This window comes from Mastacembelus armatus, chromosome 18 (genome assembly GCF_900324485.2).
Source record: "Mastacembelus armatus chromosome 18, fMasArm1.2, whole genome shotgun sequence".
In the NCBI taxonomy this organism is placed as follows: Eukaryota; Metazoa; Chordata; class Actinopteri; order Synbranchiformes; family Mastacembelidae; genus Mastacembelus; species Mastacembelus armatus.
The window spans coordinates 15,024,453-15,048,856 of NC_046650.1; the positions used below are offsets into that span (position 1 = coordinate 15,024,453).

A 24,404-nucleotide genomic window follows, 5' to 3' on the forward strand; every position below is an offset into this window, starting at 1 on the left:
TACTGGAGGTAATCAAAACAACCAAAGCAATGAAATCAAGCCAAGTGTATGTATGTATATATGTATGCATGTATTTATGTATCAAATCCTTCCGAAATAATCAATAAAAAGTGGCATACCTTTTTCACAATCATGAAAAAGAGATTAAAAAATGCATTTTTCACTGGTTGTATAAGCAAAAACACTGATTGAGAAACTTTAGAAACAGAGAAAACTATACATGAACTTTTTTTTTCGCAACAAAATAACTTAAAAAAGGACATTTTTTCACATGCTCCCTCAAAATGAGCAATCTGACATATTTTTTTTCTTTTTTACAATCATATAATGTCTTCTAAACATTATGTAGGTGTACAATATGTTTTACATTATTGTATTTACTACAGATCAACATTCTGAATTAAGAAATTTTCTCCTCATTTTTAAAAAAGGCTGCGTTTTACAGTGCATAGCTGTAACAAATAAAGAATTTTATCCATTATGTACATAAAATAAAAATATTCCTTTTTATAGTATTTGTAAATACACAGCTACATTTGTCCTTAAAATGTAGACAACAATGATAACTTGAGAATTTTACCTCCAAGATACAATTCCCTACACTCCTGTTTGTTATGTAACACCAAATCCAAACACCAGATTTAAAGAAAGAAAGAAAAATCAACAGCAAACGAAAAACAAATCTGGCTGAACAAGCTGCATGGTTCCAACCCATAAGAATTGTGGGTATTGTAGTGCTTATAGAAAAAAAAAAATCATGAAAGTTTTTTTTTTTTTTTCTTCTTCTTTCACTGATGGTTGTACAGCAGAAGAGTGCACCAAACCTGGTGCACCAGGTTCTGAGGGTTCACTGGCTTTCCCAGAATGTCTTTTCTCATCTCTTCAGCAGCTATGTTCATGTAAACTTTACTTTTGATATATTCATTTATATTGATATAGGTCTATATTCTTATATACTCTATGACAGAGTGTAAAACTTCTGGTAGTCTCGTCATCAAAGTAGCGAGAAAACAACAGTGAGGTATGAGAAGTCCCTCTTTGTGACAGACAGCAGGTGCCACTGAACTGGTTACCTTCTCAGGCTGCGCTGGGCCTCCATCAGCAAGCTGTCAAAATCCATGGAGTCATATTTGCTTTTTGTGGAGGCTGGATCAAAGTCATCCGAGTGGGAGTCTGAAAGGGTCAAGTGGGACTGTGGTTAGTGTTGTGCAGAGCAGGATTCTTTCCAAGTGCATTGTATTCTTTTAAGATTTTATGATCAGAGCACATGGGATATTCTGTCTTTTCATCACTGTGGTTCACTATGGTGGAGTGTTGCCAAATTTCCATAACAGCACAAGTAACAAGAACTACAGGATAATGCACAGTTTCACAGTATGCCCTAGTATAGTCACTGAAACTATTAATTACTACTGAAGAATTCAGAGAAAGTGTCATTTTTACATGGAGGCTAAAGATGTAAAAACATACTCCTCCGTCTGTCAGTCTCTCATGTCCTATTTTTCCTGACTGACCTGATAATACAGTAGTAGAGTAGAGTATCTTATCTCTGCCAACAGACAGTTTCAGAAATAGGGCCCCCAAAGGGCCCAGCAGCACACTCCAAGAGCTTTGAGAAATGGCAATGACCATGGCAGCTAGGAGACGCCAGTCATGATCTAATGCAATGGCCGAGGGCTGGGTTGTGTCACACTGCGCACCTTGAGGGATGAAAAATACCCCGGTGTTCTACTTAAAACTAATGGACAGTGTCTCTGAAAACAAAAAAAAAAAAAAAGTGAGAGCCTATAAGATTGAGAAGACAGGGAGAGGTTTGGAAACTGCACTATTACAAGATTCTCCCCTCCTTTCAATCCCTTTATCCCGTGCTATCAGTATGGGGACAACCAAAATAGCCTGTTTCTGACAAAGAGGCAGTTGAATGAAGGCCTTTCCATTTCAGTAGACTTATTAGTCAATCTCAGCATAATGTGTATCCTTAAGGCGTCAGGATTAGCAACTGTTTCTCTGTGTCAATTTCTCTTCATGTCCTCTCTCAAATAGCTTCAAGCATGTGCTTTGAAAAGGTATAGTAACCAATTCATCTATGGAGCAAAGTGCTCTTTTCTTCTTGCAGCTGTGCATTACACATTCCTGACCTCACATACTGCTGGTAAATGCATGTCAGAGGAAAACTGGCTGCAGATGCAAGAGTCAATAAGCTTCTTACATTTCAACATCAAATGGAGGAGATGATCCGTTGCGACTGTGCAACAGCATCTCTCACTTAGTTTCAACGTAGCTCCTCACCTTCATCATTGTCCAACTACAGAAGAAAATAACTATTTTTTTATTTGTGTCAAAAAATGTGGAATCATACCAGATTAAAAAGCCTCGATGCCATTGATCGTTTGCATCATTTATCAAATTTCTGTAACTGACCAGTATAGAAGCCGTGTACGTACACTGGCTGTATGTTGTTTCACTTAGATGAATTCTGCTACGCTGCAGTCTGCCATGGCCCCCAGACTCTCAGCACAGGCAGTAGGTGTGCATAAGTTTATTTGCTCCCACAGTGGCCCCTCCCTCTATGTAAATGGCCAGCCCCTACATGCCACATCGAGGCTCTATCTTGTTTCAGCGCCACAACAGCTGGCAACAGATGGAACCTCACGCTAGAGAGAGGAGGGACTTAACCTTGCACCCACCTTCCTCTTCCTCGCCTCATTTCTTTCCTTGTCTTTGTTGTTTTTTCTACTTGTAATTCCATCTCCACTCCTCCATGCTCTTAAAGCAATTCCCATACACACACATACAATATATCCAACCACGCATGAAAACACTCTTTATGCACTACAGCTACTCTGACTGCACACATGCATTAAAGTACTATTTTTTTCATAATGTCTTGTTTTTCATCTCAACAAAGTAGAAACAAACATCCTGTGTCCACGAGTAATGAAGTTTGTCTGGTTTTCCTTCAGATACGACCAACAGTGAGCAAACAGAGCTCTGTTCTCAGCATGTTTACAGACTGACCTCTGAACTCTGAGCCACACGTGCCTGGTAGACACATTCAAGTGCGTAGAAATTGTTACCAGCAGAACTGGGTCTCTGGAAGCATCACTCATGTCCTCCCTGATTTCCCATTTTCCTCTTCTCACTGAAAATCCTTCCAGCTACACAAACACACTGCATGACTACAGGGGGCTGATGAAGACAACAACAAAGCTGCACTTACCCAAGTCTGTGTAATGTGATTTGCAGAACTGCTTTTGTCCGCCAAAGCACAGCTCGAACTGGGGCTCGTTTGACCTGCGTAGGGTGTGTCCGTTCTCAAGGGCGGCAAAGGCGTCACAAGTGTAGCGGTACGTGATGAAGCCAAAATTGTCCCTGGTCAGCAATAGAAATTGGTATGTCAGAGTGCTGCTGTGGGGCAACAATAACTGAACAGGGGGCCTCGTCTTAGATCATGATCACGCTATTTATATGCAAAAGAGAATCAATAAAAGTGTATCTTTGGGGCTCTATAGGTCTTTTCTTAGATGAACCAGGAGACACCCTGAGACTGCAAAAGCTCTGGCTTCGTCTTGGAGCTCAAGCACTTGACTTTGCTCCAAGTTCAGCAGTCACAGCAGAAGATGTTGTTCTATCACATGATATCCAGAAATTCAGAAATTGTGAATGTTTCCTATCCCTTAGACTAATTCCACACATGCACAGAAAGTCCTGGGGTCTTACCCATCGTCCCTCAAGTTCACTGCACATTCTTCAATTTCACCAAACACTTCAAAGCGGCGCTTCAACTCTGTCCGGGTGCAGTCGGACCTCAGTCGCCCCACGTACACCACCCGTCTCTCCTCCTGCTTGTTAAGAAGAAAGACAGAGCAGAGGAAGGAGATTAAAGGGGGGTGGGTCTGTTTTTCCTTTTCACCTCTCTTTCTTCACCAAGTCCTAATGAATTGGTCTTAATCACTGCTGTGGAAACTGACTAAGGGCCCCTGTTTTGTCCCCTCTTCTCTCCCTGTCTGCCGTGTTCCTCTGTGATTGGTTCAGTTTGCTTTCTCTTATCTGATAGAGTTGCAGTTCGGAAGTGCTTTCAATCTGCCATGGCACTGCAATTCCTCTTTCTCTCTGCAACTCATCAACCAGAGGCAGAGTGATTTTTATCAAATGATGCCATGCCTTAAGTTTGAAGGTGCTGCTTCTTCTTTCTAAAAATAAAGCTGTGGGGTGACTCAGCCATACATCAGGAAAGAATGTTTCTTTCCAACTTACAGTCAATCTTACAATACACAGCATACTAGGCAGGACTGCTAACAGAGTTCTGTTAATATAGATACTCACACCCAAGAGAGCAGGAGCATTAAGAGCAGCAGAAATGAGCCACAGGGCAAAAATCATGGATTTCCTTGAACCTCAGGGGACATGGGGGTCATAGCGGAATAATTTAGGAACACACTGCACCAGGCTGCAATTATTGCTTTTGAGTAGTTTAATTGCATCTGCTAATCATATAACACAGCACGAGCCTGAGGCTATAGTGTATCACTAGTATTATTTATTTATTCATTCATTTACTTGCCATTATGTGGCTAAGTCCATCGAGGCCCCTTGAAACTTTGAATGCTGTCTTGAGGTTAGTAGTAACATATATGTAAATCAGTTGCCTGGTGCTAAACTCAAAGTTCAACTTTGCCCTGTTTAACTCATATGAAGGAGCTGAGAAAAATACAAATTAACTACAGATTATGGCTTTTTTTTATGTGTTTTCCACTCGTTAATGCTTACATACTGCTTGAGACAAAAATGTATTTGCTGAATTAGTGGTTTAGTTGCTGACAACTGATATACTGTATAGGCAGTCTTTTCTTGATGGCACCCTGAGGGGTGCTGGTGTGTGTGGGTGTGTGAGTGAGTGAGAGAACGAGGCAAAAACACAATGAGCAAAACAGACATACACAGAAACACGCTTTCACATTCCCGGCCTCCCAAACCTTGTTTGACAGCTCGAGCTTTACTGCTCGTAATTGTTTGTCTCTCCATCTCTGCAAATGAGTGCATGCCAAGCTACGTTTGCATTGCTGCATCATTTGATGTATGCTTTATCAACGGGTGGTTGTAGCATTACCCTGCTTGAAACATGAATAATTTCACACTATGACAAGGAGAGTGGAGATACAGGAGAAACGTGATATTCACAGCATCAAGCTAAAAAAAAAAAAAAAACCAAAGAAATAAAACAGAGCCATATCTTTTTTTGTCCTTTCTACATCTTGCTCTTCCAGCTTCTATTTGCCACTATTTTAACATTTTACCCCTGTAGTGTGATTAATAAGAGTCGACAGTGTTTCCAGACGACAAGACGTTAAAAATACACAACCCGGAGATAAAGAGGAACGGCCTGTCGCCTGAGTCATTCAGGAACTCACTTTGTAAAAAGATATTGTGGCACATGGAGCTGAGCTGGAGGCTGTCTCGTCTAAAGTAACATAGAAGGTTCCTGTATGTTCTGTGGGAATTTGTACATGTGCCAAGCAGTGATTATATGTGGTCCTTTATCAGCAGCAGCACTAAAGTCGTCAAGTCAAGCACAGGAAAAAAAAAAAAAAAAAAAAAGAGGAAATGAGATGGCAGTTGTGTCAGCTCACTCACTATTGCTTTCTGCCTTTGCCGCTCTCTCTGCTCGGCCCTTTCGAACTCCCGCTTCTCGTAGTCCCTGCGGTACTCCTCCCTCTTCAGCCTCTCATGCTGGTACTCCTCATAGCTGTCATACCTGTGGAGGATAAAATACACATGACATCGCTGTCACGCCGGTGTTCACCAAGGAGTATTACCAGTTTTCTCACCACTCGTGATTGAGAAGTGAATTACCAAGGAAATGGACATGTTAATAAGATGTCTCTTCACCATTGTTATGATTACCGAGCCCACAGGATAGGCCCGCGGGAGTGCCGGCGAGCAGCTCGGTTGGGGTGCTAGGCAGCTGCAACTGTCAGCACAACTTCACATGTCATTACTTTCTGCTTAGTTAGGGCTTCATCAAGAAGGAAAGTGCAACTTTCTCCCCCACCCTGGACTAGCACATGATGTGTTAAGTTTTCGACTGATGAGCGACTCTCAGGCTTGTCGGGTGTCATTAGGCACGTGGGTGCCAAATCAGCATGGAGCATTAAGATGGAGTCTTCCTCTTTCTGCACTATGACAGTACCTCTCTGCATATGAAATGGTCCCCTCTGCAGTAGCTGTTGGAAAACTACAGAGGCACTAAGTTGAATAAGCATCATTATACAGCTGGGAGCGTCAACTCACAAGCGAAGTATGAATCTGTATCACTCTGGGATGCTCTTGTCACTAGCCCAATAAGGCATGATCCATTAAACATATTTGCCCTGAATGTTTGTCACAGGGCCCTCATGTTGATGGGACAGACTGCATAGAGGCTTCAGTCTCGATGTGAAAAGGGAACCACAGAGAAATCAAACTTTCTCAAAGTGGTGACAGCGAAAAGCTCCTTTCATTGCATTTCTTCATTGACATTTGGAGAGTTGTTTTCTCTCTTCCTCCAGCATCTTTTCATTATGACACGGCTAAACGAAGCTTAAAAACATATCAAATGTTTAATCATTTAAAATAATCACCTCGGCCTGTAGCTGAGAGGCGATCGAGGCTGAGGGTGAGGGCTCTTGTGAGTCCTGGAACGAAAAGTGCTTGAATCTGTGTTGTGACGAGACCTGAGGGAAAAACAGAAAATGTTATGTGTGAGAAGACAATTTTTGATATTTGCAAGACTTATGAAAGAGTTTATTCCAAATAAAACCATTCTGTTTTGTCCTGGCCCAGCTTTAGTCTAACCCACAACCAGGGTAAGTGTCCATGTTTTTCTAGAAAACCACCTAAGCTAGCATAAATATCCACCTGCTATTTATGTTGTATGAGGAAAGGTCAGTGCTGTGGGCCCCAGTGGACTAACTGTGGAGCTCGTACCCCTGCACTTCTTAAACTTGATGCTTAAACAGTGAAGTGTTGCTGTAGAAGGAGACCTGAATCATGGAGGGAGAGAAGTTTGGAAAACTCAGTGAAACAAAGGAACGCCAATCTATAATTCTATTTATCTTTGCTTCCATGAAATAAAAAAAAAACACACTCCCTGTTCTGTCACTTTCAAAAATTCAGTCAGATTTTGTTATTTCCAGGAAGACTGTCAGTGTCAGATTCTGAGTGAACGCCTTTGGACTATTTCTCTCTAATTCGTGAACAGGTTGGGTGTATTAGTTTGTGAGTGAGTTGGAACAGAGCAAAGAACAAGGCCATGGACATAATGAAGTGATTCTATTGGCTCTGTGGAGTAAACTGACCTTTAAGTAATCAGGCAAACAAACCGAGTCACTGCAGCGGCATCCAACACTGTGAGCCAATGAATGAACTGCTACTGACAAACTGAATTTATTCTCATCCTTCTCAGTAACTACAGTTCGCCTGTGTTTTTCTACCGACAAAACCCAACAGAAGCCCCTTGGCTCTGATCAAAGGAGAGCATGGGAAATGTAGTTCTCTCACAGCACTATGATGATAGGAGTCTCTTTTCAGAGGGGTTTTGAGACTACATTCCCACAGCCTGGATTTGGCTTTCATCTCTGGAGATGTAAAAAAGGAGGGTTTGCCACTCAGTAAAAACAACAGCTGCCGCTTAAAACAATAGTCTCTGCATCAAACAAAAAATGGGAGCATGCAAGGGAGAACGTGAAGAGGGGGTGAATGTCAGGAAGACACTCAAATAAAACTCTCTGCCCAGAGATGAAAACTCATACTGTTAAAAAGTCCAGTGCTTCTGGCACCTTTCATGTTTTGGACTTTTTATCTTTTTTTTTTTTTTTCATTGGCCCATTCAGTCTTTTTTTCTCCATACAGAGCAACGTCCACCTGATTTAAAAGGCAAATGTTTGGTTACCATAACATCTGTAGACAGTTTGGTCACAATCCATTTCATCTCCCTTTTCACCAATTAAATCGCTCTGTACAAGACTTACCAAACCTATTCTATATTTTGCAAAGGCAAGGCAAAGACTAGCAGGAGGTCAAGAACCCATGCTGAGAGTCTCTCCTGTCTTGACACCAGTTCTGAAGACTGATCAGCCCTGTTTTACACTCCTAGGCTAAACCCCCTGCCAGCTTCAAGCCCAGTTTAAACTGCACGGGTGGGAAGAAGTCAATGTTCAGCCAAAAGAAGTGGGAGGTGTGTGTGTGTTTTTGTGCGTGTGTAAGACTCACCAGGAGGAGAGGCGTCTGTCAGGTGAACTGGAGAGGGAGCGCCTCCTGTAGTGTGAAGAGGAGCTGCGGGAGCCGGAGTGTGAACGAGAACGGGAGCGGGACCCGCTGCTGGTCCAGCAGAAAGGCCTGCTGGGCGAGAGGAGAAGGGATGAGGGTGGGGAGACAGAGCCTCGCGAAGGGGAGCAGCTGGATGGTGGAGAACAGGAGGGAGAACAGGGGGGGCAGTCAAACAGTAGGTCCAGAGGGGTGCCCTCCCATGGATACAGGAAGCGATTCTCACGGCCTTCACCCAGCTCTATCTCATCGTGGAAGGGCAGGAATCCTGGATGTAGGAAGCTGGAGCCAGGCAGCCTCTGGGAGTAGCAGTTATCCTCTCCCTCCTCAAGGGACTGAGGGGCTGTAGTTTTGTTTGGTTTGCTGCCTGGTTCTCCTTCCTGACCACCCTGGCTATAGAGGGCGTGTAAAGGGTGGCCAAAGTGCTTATTGAGTTCCGCTCTGATTTCCTGGTCGCACAGAAGCTTCCGGCTGGTGGCAAAAGGATGTTGTTGGTCCCTGTCAGTAGTGACCTCTTGTGAGGGGATCTGGGGGGTTTGTGTAAGGGTCTGCTTCCCTAACCCCTGGACCTGGACTGCTTCTCCATCCAAAGGACCAGATAAAGCTGATGATGGAGAGCACAAAGATGAAGATGATGAAGAGAATGGTGGCATGGCTGAGTCCTTACATTCGCTATGCCTGTCCCCCACTGTGCCTGCAGCAGGCACGGGAGCAGCAGTGGCACCTGGGGTGACTGTAATTTCTGTTGCTGTCATGGTAACAGTGGCTGTGCCGCCGTCCTTCTTAGTGCTAGTTGAGGCCTGGCAATAGTCATGGTCACTGTAGCCACGGGGCACCACCCGCTTATTGTTGCTAGTGCTGCGATGCTCCTCAAATCCACCCCCCACTGTGTGCTGGGGGTGGACACGGTAAGGGAGGACAGTGGACGCTTTGCTCAGCTGGGCATAAAGCTCAGTCTGTTCAGGACCCTTCCTGGCAGGAGCCCCGTCTGAGGAACCAGGGGCAAGGGCCAGAGCGCCAGGGCCCAACTCACTCAGCCTGGCTCTTTTGCATGCCAAGGCAGAGGAGGAACATGAAGACAACTTGGTTTGGAGCGATGCTTTGAAAGGATTCTCTTGACTGGCTTTGTGTGGGGGCGTGGTAGGTGGTGTCAGACCTGCAGAAAGATGAAGAGACAAAGGCTGGTGAGGGGCAGAGAAAATAAAATTAAAAGAGAGTCATAATGCAAACCACCCCCACTACCCACCCCCTCCTTCCCTCACTTATCCCAGGTCAGTTTATGGACAGTGGACACAGACACACACCTGATTAAAATATTCACTTTCACTAATCCTGATCTCTATTTTATTGCAGTCTTGACAGATTAACATAATGCTTGGTGTAACCTAATATAGTGGTGCTGCAATATGGCTGTCTCCATTTTCCCTTCCTCTCTGACCTTGGAAAGATCCCTTTTCATGAAAGAAACATAACACAAAACCTTGTAAAGGACAAACGTAATGCATCCAATGAAAAAACACTTGAAGTGCGTGTACCTTATCTCTGTCTGCCTGACTCAAATGTCTACGCTGGACAGCAGCCAATTCATCTGAATAAAACCAAAGTCCTTTTTTTATTGGTCTGAAAGAACAATCCATGACATGATGCCCCAAATGTTTCAAGATGATCCAGCATCATCCTCCTTTTTCTGTTAAACAATGTAAGAAGACATGTCACTGCTCTTAATGTGCACACATTAGCATTCCTGGAGATGCTGCCATGGTGGGATGTCTGCTTTGTCACAGAAGCACAGGAAGTATTGGTGAATGGTGTTGTCATTCTTCTCAGATGTCATGCCCCTACTGCTTGTGCACCCCACACCCTATCTCTTCCTCTGCCTCCTACAGATTTACAGCCAGACAGATGGCACTTATATGGGAAGTCCTGAGATGAGCCCTCTTTATAGCATTGTTAATGCACTCACACAAACAGCCGCCACCATTACTCTCATTCTCTCTTTCCTCCTCTCCTTTAGTCTTGCATTCCCCCTTCTTCTCTCTTCATGTCTGTCATCTTCCCTGGATCAATCTCCCTTTCCATCTCTCGGCATCCTTTCCTGTTTCTGTCTTGAACTGAACAAATGTGCCCCCTCTCCCCACCACACACACACACACACACACACACACACGCATTCATCACTAACAGTCTCTCACTAGAGTCAAACTCAGGCACTTTGAAACACCTACGCTCTCCCCTCTTCTTTGCCTTTCTTATAATGCACATCATTCTTCCCTTAGTCGTGAATTGCACCAAATGACAGCTATTAGTATCAAATCCAGTGTTCGAGTATGCATCGAGAAGACAGCTTGGCAAAGAGAGTGCCGGAGTCTGATACATAAATATGCAAGTTTCTAAAACCACTTGCTGTGTTTGGAATGCCTGATCCAACGGCTTATCATCCTACTTATTATCTGGCTCTGTCTATAAGTAGGACTGCAAGCCGCAGCGCACTCCCGTCTTCCCCCACTTTTCTCTCTCTCGGTTCTGATATAGACATATACATGCATTATGTCAATGAAATGAGCTATGAAAAGGAGAAGACAGCGAGGGAGAGGGGGTGCTACACAATGCCTGAGGAACTTCTGTTTCGCCAATGAAGCGCCATCTGTCCAAAACAATGTGTGCGTGGGGTCATAAACTAGGAGCCATTAGCGATGGGGTGAAATAAATCAGAATTAGATAAATATGTGCCTCTCAGTCAAACTTGCTAGTGATGGATGATCCGCAGACACAAACACCAATCATGTAGCCACTGGAGAGAAAACGATGAAGCAAGTGAGCATGACAGAAAGAAAGGAAAGAAAGGTTTTATAATCTTTTTTTTTTCTGGTCCAGCTATAAATTGCGAGGAGACCTCTGAGCAAAAAACAACTCTGGGCTTAAAGAGGCAATCCGCCAGTAAGTCATGCAAATAGCAACACGGAGACCACCCCAGTGTCATGAGATACAGTAATTAAAGACAACACGGCAGCACAGGGTAAATCTATTAGCTTGGCAAAGATTAGGCCTGAACAGTCGGATCTCAGGAGGTTTCACTGCCAGTTGTAACTTCCCTGTACCTTTTTGACAAAGTAGCAAGCAAACACGCAGCCAACGGTCAAAGCTGCTGTTATTTAGCATTTAGTAAAAGATTAGGCTCAGTACAAGATGTACAGATATATGTTCCACTGATAACTAGATTTATCTTTCCATGACACAGTAACCGCTACTACTACAACTCATCATAAAGGCATAAAATATTATGTTACTGGCAACACTCCATGGAAGGTTCAATCACTGAGTTGCCTTAAGGTGAAGGGTTGAACCGCCCTTCCAGGTAACTTCCATCTGTTATTGCTAACACCAGCATAATCTCTATTGTGGAGGAATGTTACTCTAAATCTACGAAGGACATGAAACACTGGACATAATAGCTTTCACCTCCAGTTGCTGGGTTCTATATCCATCTGTGTCATACAGCACAAGTCTCAAACGTTAATCTCTAAGTAGAAAAGGGCTCAATATCCTGGAGTTTTCTGGACTAATGACTTTCCTGCTAATGTTCAATCTTAAATTGGTACACGATGGTGAAGTCAGGTGAAGGGCTTAATTTGACCGTGCTTGTAAAGTGGATGCGGTGGAACAGAACGGACGCCCAAATTTGGCCACAGGTCAGTAGACTCGCCCACGTGCAGTAAAGCAGGAGGAAATTAACTGTGTTTGATTGCCCCAGAGCTTAAGCAGGCCTGCTCGTTCCCTTCTTTAGGTCTTAATTAGCACCCCCTTTGATCCTGAAAGCTTATCTACACAAAAGGGTTAAGCAGCATATTGAATAAGGTCAGAAGGACAGAGGGTGACCCCCTTTGGATTTGATGTGCCACACATATCCATCCCCCACAACTGTGACATGGAAGGTGCAGGGGGCAGACATGAGATACGTATGAGGACAATTTCCTCTGCTGGTAAATGAATATCTGAAGAATGCCACATCACACAGTGTGAGTGGCCAAAGGCCAGCCATTTTGTTTTTTGTTGGTGGTAGTGGGGGGTGTTACTGGCATAACTTGCACAGAGAGAAAGAGATTTGACCTCCATTAATGAAGCTTTTGCTGACATTCTCCTCATTTTTGCCTTGTAATTACCTTTAGCCTATAGCTTTTTTTCGGTGTAGTTAATTAGAATGTCAGGATAATGTCAATAATCATCCTGAAAAACCCTCACACTCACTCCATTTACAAAACAGCATCCTTTGGAAATGTGCTCTCCAGTCTGCTGATTTAATTATCTGCAGGTCTATGGACTTAAAGAATGGAAGGTACTGATCATACAGGCAAAACTGAATTACACAGCAAAACCAATTAAAACAATAACAGCCATTTCAATTTCCTTTTGATGTGTAGACTAAGTAAGCTGTCAGTCAGAGAGCATTAGGATCTGAGGAGAACAAGAAAAGCATATTAACTCTTCAGTTACGGGGGTCATGGAAAGGGGTTAGCTAATAAACCCTCAGGAGATTGGAAAGCCTAATCAATACTCAGACACATAAAAATGTCCTCCTGGATCTTCACCTTGAACTTTCAACTGTGATGGAACTAACAGGATGTTGGAAAAGCCACACTTAACCCATTACCAGGTACATGAGAGAGAAGGGTATCCCCTTCTTTTAGGATAACTGCATGTGCTTTAAATAATCAGAAAGGTGTGCTCACCTGGGGTTCCAGCGATCTCAACACTTAATGTGCGTTCAATGGTTTTGTTCTCAAACGGTGATCCCTTGTGGTCACTGCAAGACAAAAAAAAAAAAAATCATAATGTTACTTCTCAGGTGAAAGCAACTCTTTAAAAGCTTTTGTGAGCTAAGAAATGGAAATGAGTCACAAAAATGCCTCAACTTGGATTCTAGTCTATACAAGTTTTCTTTGGCTTTGTCTTTTTTGCTGTAGTTTGTTGTTGTTTTTGCCTAGAATAATGTGGAAAAACTTCTCACACTTACTTTGGAGACTCTGGGGTCAAAGGAAGTGGCAAGGTGGTTGGTTTGGCTGCAGAACACAAAGGAGCATGGGTAATTATTGATCTAGGTATAACACTCATGGCAGAAGAGAACAGGTCCACATTCTGCAACAATTAATCTCAAATTGGCTCATTAAATGCAATTCTTACTACAAAAACACCCATCCCTGGTTAGAAAATCTTTCTATGGACACTGTTGCACAAAGCATGTCTTTTTTAGATTGACCCCGTTTACTCAATTTACTCTCTTAGGATAGACTGTTTACTCTGTGAGGCAGGATGAAGGGATGGTACATGTTTCACAGGTGTCTAGACACAGACAGACCCTGCTCAAGACAACAAACAGATTGAAATGGAAAAAAAAAAAAGACAGAGAGCGACGATGCCACAAACAAGACACATGACAGTGGGTGAGCCCCTCCCTGGACGATAAAGTCTTAATCACATGCACAGCAGAGGAGGGTAAAAAAGAAGGAAGAAAGGAGAGTCAAGGAAGCTTGTGCAGTTGCCCGAGGCTCTGGCCGACTTGTGCACCAGCTAAGGGAACGTGGCTTTAGTAGCATGATGCTAAAGAGCGACACCCGGGCTCTGAGTCTAAATGTACATATTCAGCACACTCAGCTCAATCAGCCAAAGATGGTTCAAGGGTTGACTTTATGAATACAAGACGTACAGTAGCAAGACCAGGCTCGCCCCTTTTCCCACCCCTTCCTTTGTTTAAAAATATCATTCTAGTATAATTTAAAAGAATGCCTTTAGGACTAGCAAAAAGCATTGACTAGCAGGCTGTTTGTCACTGTTTATGCCCTCTGAATGACTGTTAGATTCAAATTATAGTGGGAGTTAGTTGTAAAGTCAAACTGGGAAGTGGTTAGAGCAAGAAAGGGAGAAGAGAGAGAAGAGATAAGGCCAGTGGGGGGATGCAGTCATGATTACCTAACAACGGGTGGCCCTGGTCGTCGGGGTGCTCCCTGAGTGCCTGCCTGTGTGGGTGCCCTTGCCCTTGTATGATGCAGGGAGGGGTGGGCTCTGCAATTCTAGTGTCTGGGAAGAGTGGGCCCTGTGAGAGCACCGCTGTGGGGCTGCCCGTCACATGGTCATCATCATCATCATCAACACCATCATCGTCATCAGCATAGTTACCATCCTCCCCAAAGCCCTCCTGGCTTGGCCACCCCAGCTCTAGTTCAAAGCCCATGTCTAGCCCTAGATCTGGCTGGCTAACCCAGCTTTTTAGGTCTAAGGTGAGAGGTGCCAACAGAGGCCCTGAGTCAGGCTTTTCAACCTGACTAACTCCCTGGTTTCTAAGATCAGTGGTCTCTCTGACCTCTTCCTCCTTCACCCTCGAAACAGCCTGGCCTAGGCTCTCAGACCTCTTACCTGGCAATCTGTTCTGAGTGCTGGGAAAAGGGGTGATCTTAGGTGGGAGCAGGTGAGCCCGATAGCGAGCAGGCCTTGGTTTGGAGGTGAGCAGCTGGCTAAGTAAGGGGTGACCGGGTTTCTCATCTCTTTTGGTAATAGTCACTGTGATGTGCCTATGTGGTGCACGGCTGGCATCTCTATTGTTACTACGGCCTTGCCTGCCAAAGCCCCCACAAGCCTGAGTGGCGCCCGCAGCCTCTCGGCAATGCTCACAGCTGTGACTCACCTCTCGGGGAGGGAGGGAATAAGAATGCATATACCTAATAAACCTAGCGGCGGCCAGGCGGCCCACATCGCCTGGCGGCCTTCCTTCTTCACTGGGCGGCCCGTGCTCCAGTTTGGGGCAAGCCTGGCCGCAGATGGAGGTTCTGTGGCCGACAGGGATAGAAGCACCCTCCGACTCCTCAACCCTGTCATCGTGAGTGCAATGTTGCCACTTCCCAGCCCCAACACCAGCCACACTACACTCGCCTGCAGCCCGGCTCTCACCTCGCTGGTGATGCTGCTGCTGCGGCGGCGGCGGCGGCTGCTGCTGCTGCTGCTGCTGTTGTTGTTGAGATGGCAGAGGTGACTTCTTCTTGGAGGTGGTTGAGGAAGAGGAAGAAGATGTGGAAGAGAGGGAGGAGAACGAAGAGGTGGATGACGAGGATGGCGAAGAGGAGGAGGAAGAGGCACTAAGACCCAGGCCACTCTTGTCCCTGCTACTGGCACCACCCCACGTGCCCTTGGCTTCACTGGCTTTGGTGTGGAGCAGGATGTCATCAGTGGCTGTCAGGTATTTCAGCAGCTCGGTGCAAGGCCGCCTCACTGGGCGGTTCTGTTGGCTGGAGCCCCCTCTTGCTTTGCCATTCCAGGGGCTCTCCGTCTGTGCAACACAAGATAGAGAGAACAAGAGAGACAGAAAGAAAAAAAAAATTATTTAGTTTTCTTGAAAATGAAGTTTTGCTCCCTGTTGGTAGTACAGCGCAGTTGATCCAGTTGTGATAAATATGAAGCGCTTTATTTGGCACAAAAATAAAAGCAGAAAGAGACAGAGCCAGAAAAAGGCTAAAAGAGCAACTGTGCACAGTGGTCGCCCAACTGTCTGGGAGGCGACGATGGGAGTGCGGTCCACCCATCATCTTAATTGCACGGCCCTGCAAGCATCACCGCGCCACTCTGTACGTGCACCATGTCCTCTGGGAGTCCTCATTCGCTGTGCTCCAGAAATGGATGACTCAAAGGCTCAGTATGAAAATAGACTCTGTGAGGAAGGTTGATGCATATGTGCAAACATAATATGCACAACACACACAAATCTGTGTGTTGACTTTATCATACAATACGATCACAGTAAGCATGAATGAATGAAAGCATAACAAACGCCAGAGGTTTTTCCCAAACAAGAGCAAATGATGTGGGGGCTGTAAGCTCTATAATGACACTGAATATATAATATGTCACGTTGGAAACAGATACAGAAAGTGCATACTTTATTCACATTCAGAAACTCGTGTTACTTACACTAACTAAATTTAATTTTAATCAACCCTTCCACCTCAGAAAAGAAAAAACCTCTTTTGAGAGCAATCTAATGAGAACATCAAGCCTGATATTTTGATCTTGTCATCTCAAGGCATCAATCTCCCCGCAAGAGTGCCTGTCATTTTTTCTTTCTTTCTGTTTTTCTTTTTTTTTTTTTTCCAACAGGCACCATACCAAGGCGGATAAGTGGTGGAGCTAATGAGACAACGGTGCTGATGCCGCGCCTGGAAAGCCCAACAGCAATCAGCCTGCTTTCATTACGAGATGGCCCCCTGGGATAGTCGACTAGAGCAGTAGTCTAACATCTTCTAAAGGCAGCCACCAAAACAAGAAAAGTGCGAGAAAGAAAGGAGAGCAAAAAACAAGACGGCAAGAACAGAATGAGGGAGATAAACAAACGTTAACAAAAAATGTGTATACGGGAGTGAATTCTAGCAAGGCAGTGGATTTACCCGTGCGTGTGTGTGTGTGTACGTGTGTGTGTCCCTACCTTGACGACGGCAGGTGGTGGTCTGATCCGGTGGTTGCTGCTGGCTGCATGGTTCTGTGCCTTGCCACCTGTGTATTGATTATAGCTGAGCTGGGAGTTTGCGGGTGCCAGAAGGAGCTTCTTCAGCTGCGAATGGACCCAAACAGAAGAAGAGAAAGTCGTGAAGGAGTTGGGGGGGGGGTGAGGGTGGGTTATACAAATTTTCTTTCAATTAGACAGTCTGTGCTTTGTGAATGCACAACCAGAAGAGAGTGATACTGCAGTTAGAAAAGATAAAATCAGTGACAGTGCATGGGCCATTTAAAAGATTACAGTTTATAGTATGTGACAGTAAAAGTCAAGTTTTTTTTTTGTTTCTTCCTGCTCAGGAGTTTTTGTGTACACAAAGCCAGTCTGCTCCAGTGTGATTGAATAAACACACTCAGGCATGTGACTAAAGGTCATGTGGAAGGGACCAGCATGGAATAAAACGGACTATAACTGAACATAACATTTTAGGTCAAAGCTGCTAAAGTAGAGAAGTGACCAGATGGCATGTAAAAAATAACAGCACATAGGTAAGTGGACCTCTTATTGAGAGGCTGCTCGTTCTGCCAGAAAGATGACTCGGGCATGGGGGATTAGTTGAGACCCACTGAGGTGGATTTTTTTCCCCTTTCTTTGATTATCTGCCGGCATGATTTCTGTGCCTGTGGCAGTGCCCCAACACGGCGTTCATATTATTCAATTGTCGCCAAGATAGCACTGTTACGTAATTTGCAGTGAGAAGCAAACACACTGATCCGTTCCATTTACTTCCCACCTTTCTGCATCTGCATCTCTGCACGTTCTCACTACACATGCAGTCACCGCTTTGAGGCAAATGTGTGTGGATTGGGCACCGTCTGATATAAAAATTCAAATGCCCATTTTTGGTGTGCAGTTTTCTTGAAGACTGTTATCTGAGGTCTGCAAAATACAGTGTGTGCAGGGTTGGCGGTCATGTTTCTGGAATAACATATGTTTTGACCCTGTAGTTGTGGTAATGGGAGAATCAAAGCTCTTGGTCATACCAGGGAAGGCTCCTCAGGCTCTGGGGTGCCTGGCGAGCCATCAGGGGAGGAGGGACAGCTCCGGTCACTGGCATTGGTCACGTCCCCATCTGCCAGGGCCTCAAACGAAGGCAGTCCGTCCTCATCCACCGGGATGCTGTCCAGGGTCTCTGTAAGCACTGCCAGCAAGTTGGCCTCATTTTCTTCATCTATCTTCTTAGGAGAGACAGGAGAAATAGGACATTTAGTCAGGGGAAGTTGCATCTCTCTTTTTCTTTCATGAAAGTAAAGGTGGTGGGTGGTTGCAAGATTTTTTTCTCAATTTCTTTGCAGTCGCTGAGCTGGCTATGTTCTGGCAGCTTTTTTAAAAACAAAATTCTCTCCATTTGCAACTGAGTCAGGCCTGTCACTCATATTTTAAGCACGCAGCTTACTGGACCAAAATAATATCTACCCCAAGAAACCCATTACCAGGGATGACAGGCAGCAAGTATCTAGGGAAGACAGGAATGGACTGTGGTGGGGTGCAGTAGAGAGGGGTTTGTGGGGGTAAAGGAAACAATGAGTAGAAGTTGACTCTCCTCTATATTCACCCACAGAATTCAGAAAAACTGGCTTGTACACAAAATGTTTGCAAGCAGTTCTCAGATAAGGAGAATTACCACCTGCTAATACTTAAAAAAAAAAAAAAAAAAAGTGATATATTAATAATGTTGGCATGACAGGTGACATTCACAACGGGAGGGAAGTTACCATCAACTTATGAAAAATAAAGCTTGTTCTTGCCACTCATCTCCTCTTTGATGTACCAGAGGAGCCGTGTGTCTGTGTGTTTGCTGCAGCCGACTGTTTAATGGTTGAGATTATAAACGCAAGTGAGAAATCAGAGACAGAGGGATGAACATGTAGACATGGATAGTGAGGAGCGAGGGAAAGGGAGAAATGTGGGCTGTGAACTATCAACATGGGAGGTTTCCTGGGGATAATAACCATGCATGTGCATAGAGGAAAAACAGGAAGATGCAATATATATATAGATAGGAATTAATAGCGTGAGGAATGCAGCTTGCTTGACAAAGGGGGCGTATGTCTGTGTGTATGCAGGGCTGTGCCTTTACGCAATGACGAGTGACAACAGGAACTCTAAGTTCCAGGCCCATAAAAGCCCAGGGGACTTTAAGACAGCAGAAAGATAAACAGCATTGTCACCCTGGGACGTTTTGTGGCCAGCCCAACAAGAACAAATCCCTTTATGCACACGGCAGGATTATCATCGCTCGGTAACGGCGTGTGGTCATCATTATGCTGAGGGGGCCACCAACCTCTTGGAAACCAGCACAATACTTCTAAGACTAAAAACCTCCATTCACACAAAATCTTTCCACCCGCTTCTTTCTGTCTACCCCACTGATTTTACACAATTACACACACACAGACACACACACACAACCCATAGATGGCACTTCTGGAGCAGTTCCATGAATTCATGATATTGCAGCCATTTTATTGCTTTCCTCAGTCCAGTTTTCATTTATAGATGACACAGATCTCCTGGACGTTCAGTTAGCCAGTTAACAGGGAGGAAAATGTTAATCTGATGCTCATTCAGTAGATTTTCTCCTAACAACATGAGCACTTAGTCATTATTAAAAAATGATAAAGGGACATATTTCACAGAGATAACACGACGTGGACTGAGGCCATGCCACACTGGCAAGCAAATGCCTTGCAGGAAATTGCTGTGTATGAGGTGGCATGCTGTTTAATTACTTGCGAAGAGCTTCAAATCCACTGTGCTGGAACCTTGTGCTGCTGAAATGTTCACCATTTTCCAGCATCCTAAGTTATTACCTGAACACTAAGCGGGTAGGTATTAACTGCTGATAAAGCCAGAGCCGCTTCTTAGCACAAACATGCATCCTCGCATGAGAAATTGAAAGTAGGATCATTTTAGATTATCACAAATGAGTCTTTAATGAGCCAGCCATCTGTTTAGGTCCAACCCCACCAACTATCCAAGCAATCCTGTATGTTGGTATGGCTCTATTCACCTCTCTAGATTAAGTTCAAACTGATATTATGTAGCAATTGCAGTCTATGCTGCTGTGTGACATTAGTTGCATTAAAAAGTTGACAGGCTTCACGATGTCATGGTCTGGAAAGGATTGGGGAATTTCTGAGGCTGTGGCAGACTCGAATTTAGTGATTTCAGTCCTGTTTCAAAAACCTCCACCAACTGGCAAACTCCCACAGGCAGACTGTATCCCCGAAGATAACCCAGAAGGGAGTCTCATATTCTGAAAGAGACACTTGTAAAACCCTGAGTCGTGACGATCATGCTGCAGCCACTACTGTGGCTCTAGTGCTGGCACTTGTAGGCCAAGTAGGGATTTGAAAAACTGGGGTAAAGAGCAAACCTCAGTGATCGTTTCTACCCTGCACAGTGCCTGATCTAATACCACAGTCCAGGAGGGTGAGCTAATCCATGCCAGCTTAACGACCACACCTTGCAGACTTTCACACCAAAGTCATTCTACTACCTATATGTGACTCAAATGCCTCTTGTATATGTACAAACAAAAACTCTGTGTGGGTGGACGTCAGGAGCTCCGGCACCCAAACGGGAAGATGCCAGGATAACCTGGCAACCTGCTGACAGCCATGTCCACATATATTGATTACAACAGCAGTTGCTGACAGGGAAAGAGGGCAGGAAGAACAAAGAGAGAAGAGAAAAACTGTCTCGGTGGGAGCACTTTCTCACCCACCTCGCTTAATGGACCTCACAGAATTAAAGAGATCTTAACAATCCTGGGCTAATTGTGGGATCACAATATATTAACCCCGCTCCAATTCTAAAGGGTGCCATTTTGCGGCTGTTTTATTCCAAATGCTTCAATTAGCCATAAAACATGCTGGCAAGTGCTGGCAGAGCTTCTCTCTCCCCTCCTTCACCCCAGCCTCCCCACATCGAAGAAAAGAAAGCCAGCTCTGGTTGTTCATTATTAGGTGAGGCCCTTTTGTTATCAGGCAGGCTGTCTTTGAGATTGTCCTTGCCTTTAACTCATTTATTGAGTTCCACAGCACAGCATTGTGTTGCAGGAGATACTATTCACACAGTTGATAACGGAAGGTGAAGGTGATGTTTTAAACAAACACTCCCTTCTGAACACTAGGGCAAATAGTCAAATTAAATCTGCTAATTGCTTCTTGAGGATTCCATGCTCCTGAGCAAATTTGCCAGGGATCAAATTTTAACAGGCTTTTTTGAGGCAATCCATCATTTCCATGTTAAGAGGAACCAAACGTGTTGTGCAAGTGCCAGAATGATAGACCCGATCACTGAATAACACCAAAACAGCTTCACTGTTATCTTCAAATGAGAGGCAGGACATGTGACAGACATTCTGGATGTGGGAAGATAAAATATCTCCCATTAAATGGGTCATCGGGTATTTAAAGTACTGTTCATTCTCACTGTTTCTTTTTTACTCACACATTCCTCGCTCTTTCTGCAAACAGAGGAATGGCACATGAAACATTTCTAATAAATTGGACTCCAAATTGAGAAGTGAGGTTAAAGCCACACCTTTACAACTCATTTCATTTTTGTAACTCTTCTCTCAGGTCTCTCAGATTTTAGAGCTTGTAATAAGGGTAAAATCAGAAATTGTAATGGTATAAATGTGCCTGGCAAATGGGGAGGGGTGGCATCAAATCGTAACATCTCGACTCTCCCAAGAAAAGCAGCCTTGAATTTGATAAACAAATAATGTCATTCTGTGTTATTACCCCTGGCCCCCAGATTTCAGAGGAAATAAATCAAAGTCAGCCGTGCCGTTAAGGCGTTAGTCAGGTCTGACACGTCGGCCGGTCACACAGGCACAACATATGGCAGCGGGAAGGGCGGGAGGAAGCAGAGACGGGGAGAGTAAGGTACAGCACGATGCACGGCGGAGAGACAAATCATGGCAGCCACCAGAGACATCCAATCATTTAGCATGAGCTTACTGAGATGGAGAGAGGGTGATTATGGCCTGTACGGAGTGATGAAACCATACATAACACTGTTAAGTCACTCCGTGTGTCTGCTTTCCATCTGCCTGCAGAGTCAGTAGAGCATCTTGTTACTGTGAAACAATTTCCTAAGCAAATGATCCTATGGACTAGGCACTGAAGGTCTACAGGCTTTAGACACAAGAATCACAATAATGGGTGCCAGGTATTTAGGTGTATCAGCAGGATACAAAGCCCATCTTGGCTCTGTTGGCTTCTAGTCTGGGTTTGTTCTAAATTCTGGTTCATCATCTTGTACCCTCTAAATCCAGACGGTTGTCCTGTCCAATCACCAGTCAGCGAATTTTAGACTTTTCCATCCCACTTAGTGACAATTCCACAATTGGCCTTGTGATCATCTAAACAAAAATGGCAGTTTTCACAGTACATGCTGGTGTCTGCCTCAGCTTAGAAGGCGACGTGAGTTACAAATCAGTGAGGAAACGGTTCGACCCATCAATGAGGACCAGGATGTGTGTGTACAGAGATGATGCATCTCCTGGGAACCATTTGAGACTGTTAGAGCACTATCAGATGAGCTGGTGGGGGAAAGAGAGAGGAAAAGAGAAAGTGAGAGGAGGAGATATGTGAGTGTGCGAGAGCGAGCCAAAGACAGAAGGAGAAATGTTACACATTCTGACACAGACCAGATCCAATTGACATCCCTACCCAATTGACATTAATAGTGCTGTTCTTTCAGGTTCTCTGTGGAAAAATCCTCTGAGCATTAACTTTGCTGCTAAAACTCACCACCTCTGTCACACATCTGCTGAGACCAGCTAAGTCTTTCACATACCCCCGAACACACCAGGTCCTTTCTGGATAAATTTAGAATAAGAAAAAAATCAGAAAGCCTTGCATTGACTCCCATCGATCCAACAGTATGTGGAGAGACAATGAAACATATTTATATTTATAGTGGGTTTCTAAAAAAAAAAAAAAAGATCAAATCACTTCCACAGAGCCAACTGGATCACAGGGTGTTCACTATATTCTGATGGAGCCTGCCCATCTACAGTCCTGAACCAAGCTGCTGTTGTTTTCCTACTCCAGCCGTCCAACAGATGGTCCAAGCAGCCAATTGCTAACACCACAGAATCACACACCATCATAATGTCTGGACACTCACTCTTTTGTTTTGGCAGTTACTTCCTAGTTACTTCCTGATTGCTGTGATTGCTCTGCCGCTGACTTGCTCTGTCACAGCAGGAGGGGGAGAAAAACAGAGACTTGGAGCAACAAATATGAAATAGTCAGTTAGATGCAGAGATGGGATGAGGAGGAAGGATGATTCCTCCTGCTTTTTTTTTTTTTCACTTAATGGCATGCAAATAGCTATTTGCTTAAGTCGGCAGCTTTGAATGTGCACTACTAAGCAAGGGTCCTTTGAACATACTGTGACACTGCCGAAAATATTGAAAATACACTGGAGGAACACAGGAATGCAGAGAGGCTGCACAAGGAAAAAGCTGAACACAGAGACCGTTTCCAGTGGCTAAATGGACACTGCCACATTTCCTGGCTGGACTGTGTGTTCGCCATCAGCAGCGAAGTGTAGCTGTCCAGAAAACTATTACACACACAGAAGGCTGGTCACTTCGGTTTTGACATTTACATAGATTTGCAAGGGAAGCAGAACTTCTTGTATTTCACACAGGTCTCAGCAGTGTTACTATCCACCCCTGACACCACCGTAATACACACACACACACACGCACACACACACGTCTGCACAAAAATGCAGCTTCTGACCTTTCAGGGCCTGCCAAGACCATCTCGGGTCTGCGCTCTTTCATTTGTCACAGTAATGTCTTCCTCGGAAAGGTGCCAATGCAAGGAGAGCCAAGGTAGAGTGGATAAGATATAGTGGTCTACAGTACTTCAAACAACAGGTGTGTTTCTGTACCATTCTACACCACTTCATGCACATGTTTGTGCATATCATAAACTTATGATAATTGAAATGGAAGGATCTTTGGGGAAATGTAGTCAATTTGACTTTCTGGCAAAAAAGGTTATGCTATTTAGTTTCCACTCAACGCCACATGTGGTGCAACAGGGAAACACCTGAGTGCAAACGATCTTATCAAGGCCTCACAGGCTTCGCCACTTTCCCACTACATAATAGATATCTACTGATTACTAAGTAAACACATTATATTTTACCTTGATTTCTGTGTGCACGAGTGCCTTGTTGCTCCTGGACTCAGGTAGGAAGCTGCCACTGCAGTGCGTATGCCTCTTATCTCTGCTTTGACTTTGGGAGCATTTTAGGTGAGCAGTTTTTCTTTCTTGCGCACTTTCAAGTGCTGTATATGTATGGACTGCACGCATGGTAGCACTGGTCAACACAGAAGACATCATAAGCCTTTGCATGTAGTGTGAGTGGTAACGATGTGCGGATGCGCCTATCTTTACAAGTAAAGAAATGAAAAGACATCAAAGAAATGGTGCACATAAGTCGATACAATCCCAACTCGAGACGTGAGGCAGCGGTACTCTGAGCATGAAATCTTTTAAAGTCTTTCTTTGTAGCATCAGCGCTGAAT

General features: G+C 44.4%; 1 protein-coding gene across 5 annotated transcripts in view; it reads right to left on the minus strand.

Moving 5' to 3' along the window:
* Positions 1 to 236: 236 nt before the first annotated feature.
* Positions 237 to 24,404, minus strand: part of ppargc1a (peroxisome proliferator-activated receptor gamma, coactivator 1 alpha) — a 33,831-nt gene continuing 9,663 nt past the window's right edge. Inside the window, exons 3-13 of one of the 5 annotated variants that reach the window (XM_026298784.1) lie at positions 17,821 to 18,012; positions 16,769 to 16,894; positions 15,244 to 15,619; positions 13,316 to 13,361; positions 13,032 to 13,105; positions 8,251 to 9,460; positions 6,621 to 6,713; positions 5,635 to 5,755; positions 3,721 to 3,842; positions 3,221 to 3,372; positions 237 to 1,173 (exon numbers count right to left, since the gene is read on the minus strand). In XM_026298784.1, the coding sequence (XP_026154569.1) occupies positions 1,070 to 1,173; positions 3,221 to 3,372; positions 3,721 to 3,842; positions 5,635 to 5,755; positions 6,621 to 6,713; positions 8,251 to 9,460; positions 13,032 to 13,105; positions 13,316 to 13,361; positions 15,244 to 15,619; positions 16,769 to 16,894; positions 17,821 to 18,012 (2,616 nt within the window). In that variant the 3' untranslated portion in view covers positions 237 to 1,069. Of the gene's footprint in view, positions 1,174 to 3,220; positions 3,373 to 3,720; positions 3,846 to 5,634; positions 5,756 to 6,620; positions 6,714 to 8,250; positions 9,461 to 13,031; positions 13,106 to 13,315; positions 13,362 to 14,268; positions 15,620 to 16,768; positions 16,895 to 17,820; positions 18,016 to 24,404 lie in introns of all 5 variants that reach the window. The other 4 variants (XM_026298783.1, XM_026298782.1, XM_026298781.1 and 1 more) reach the window with 4 other exon arrangements.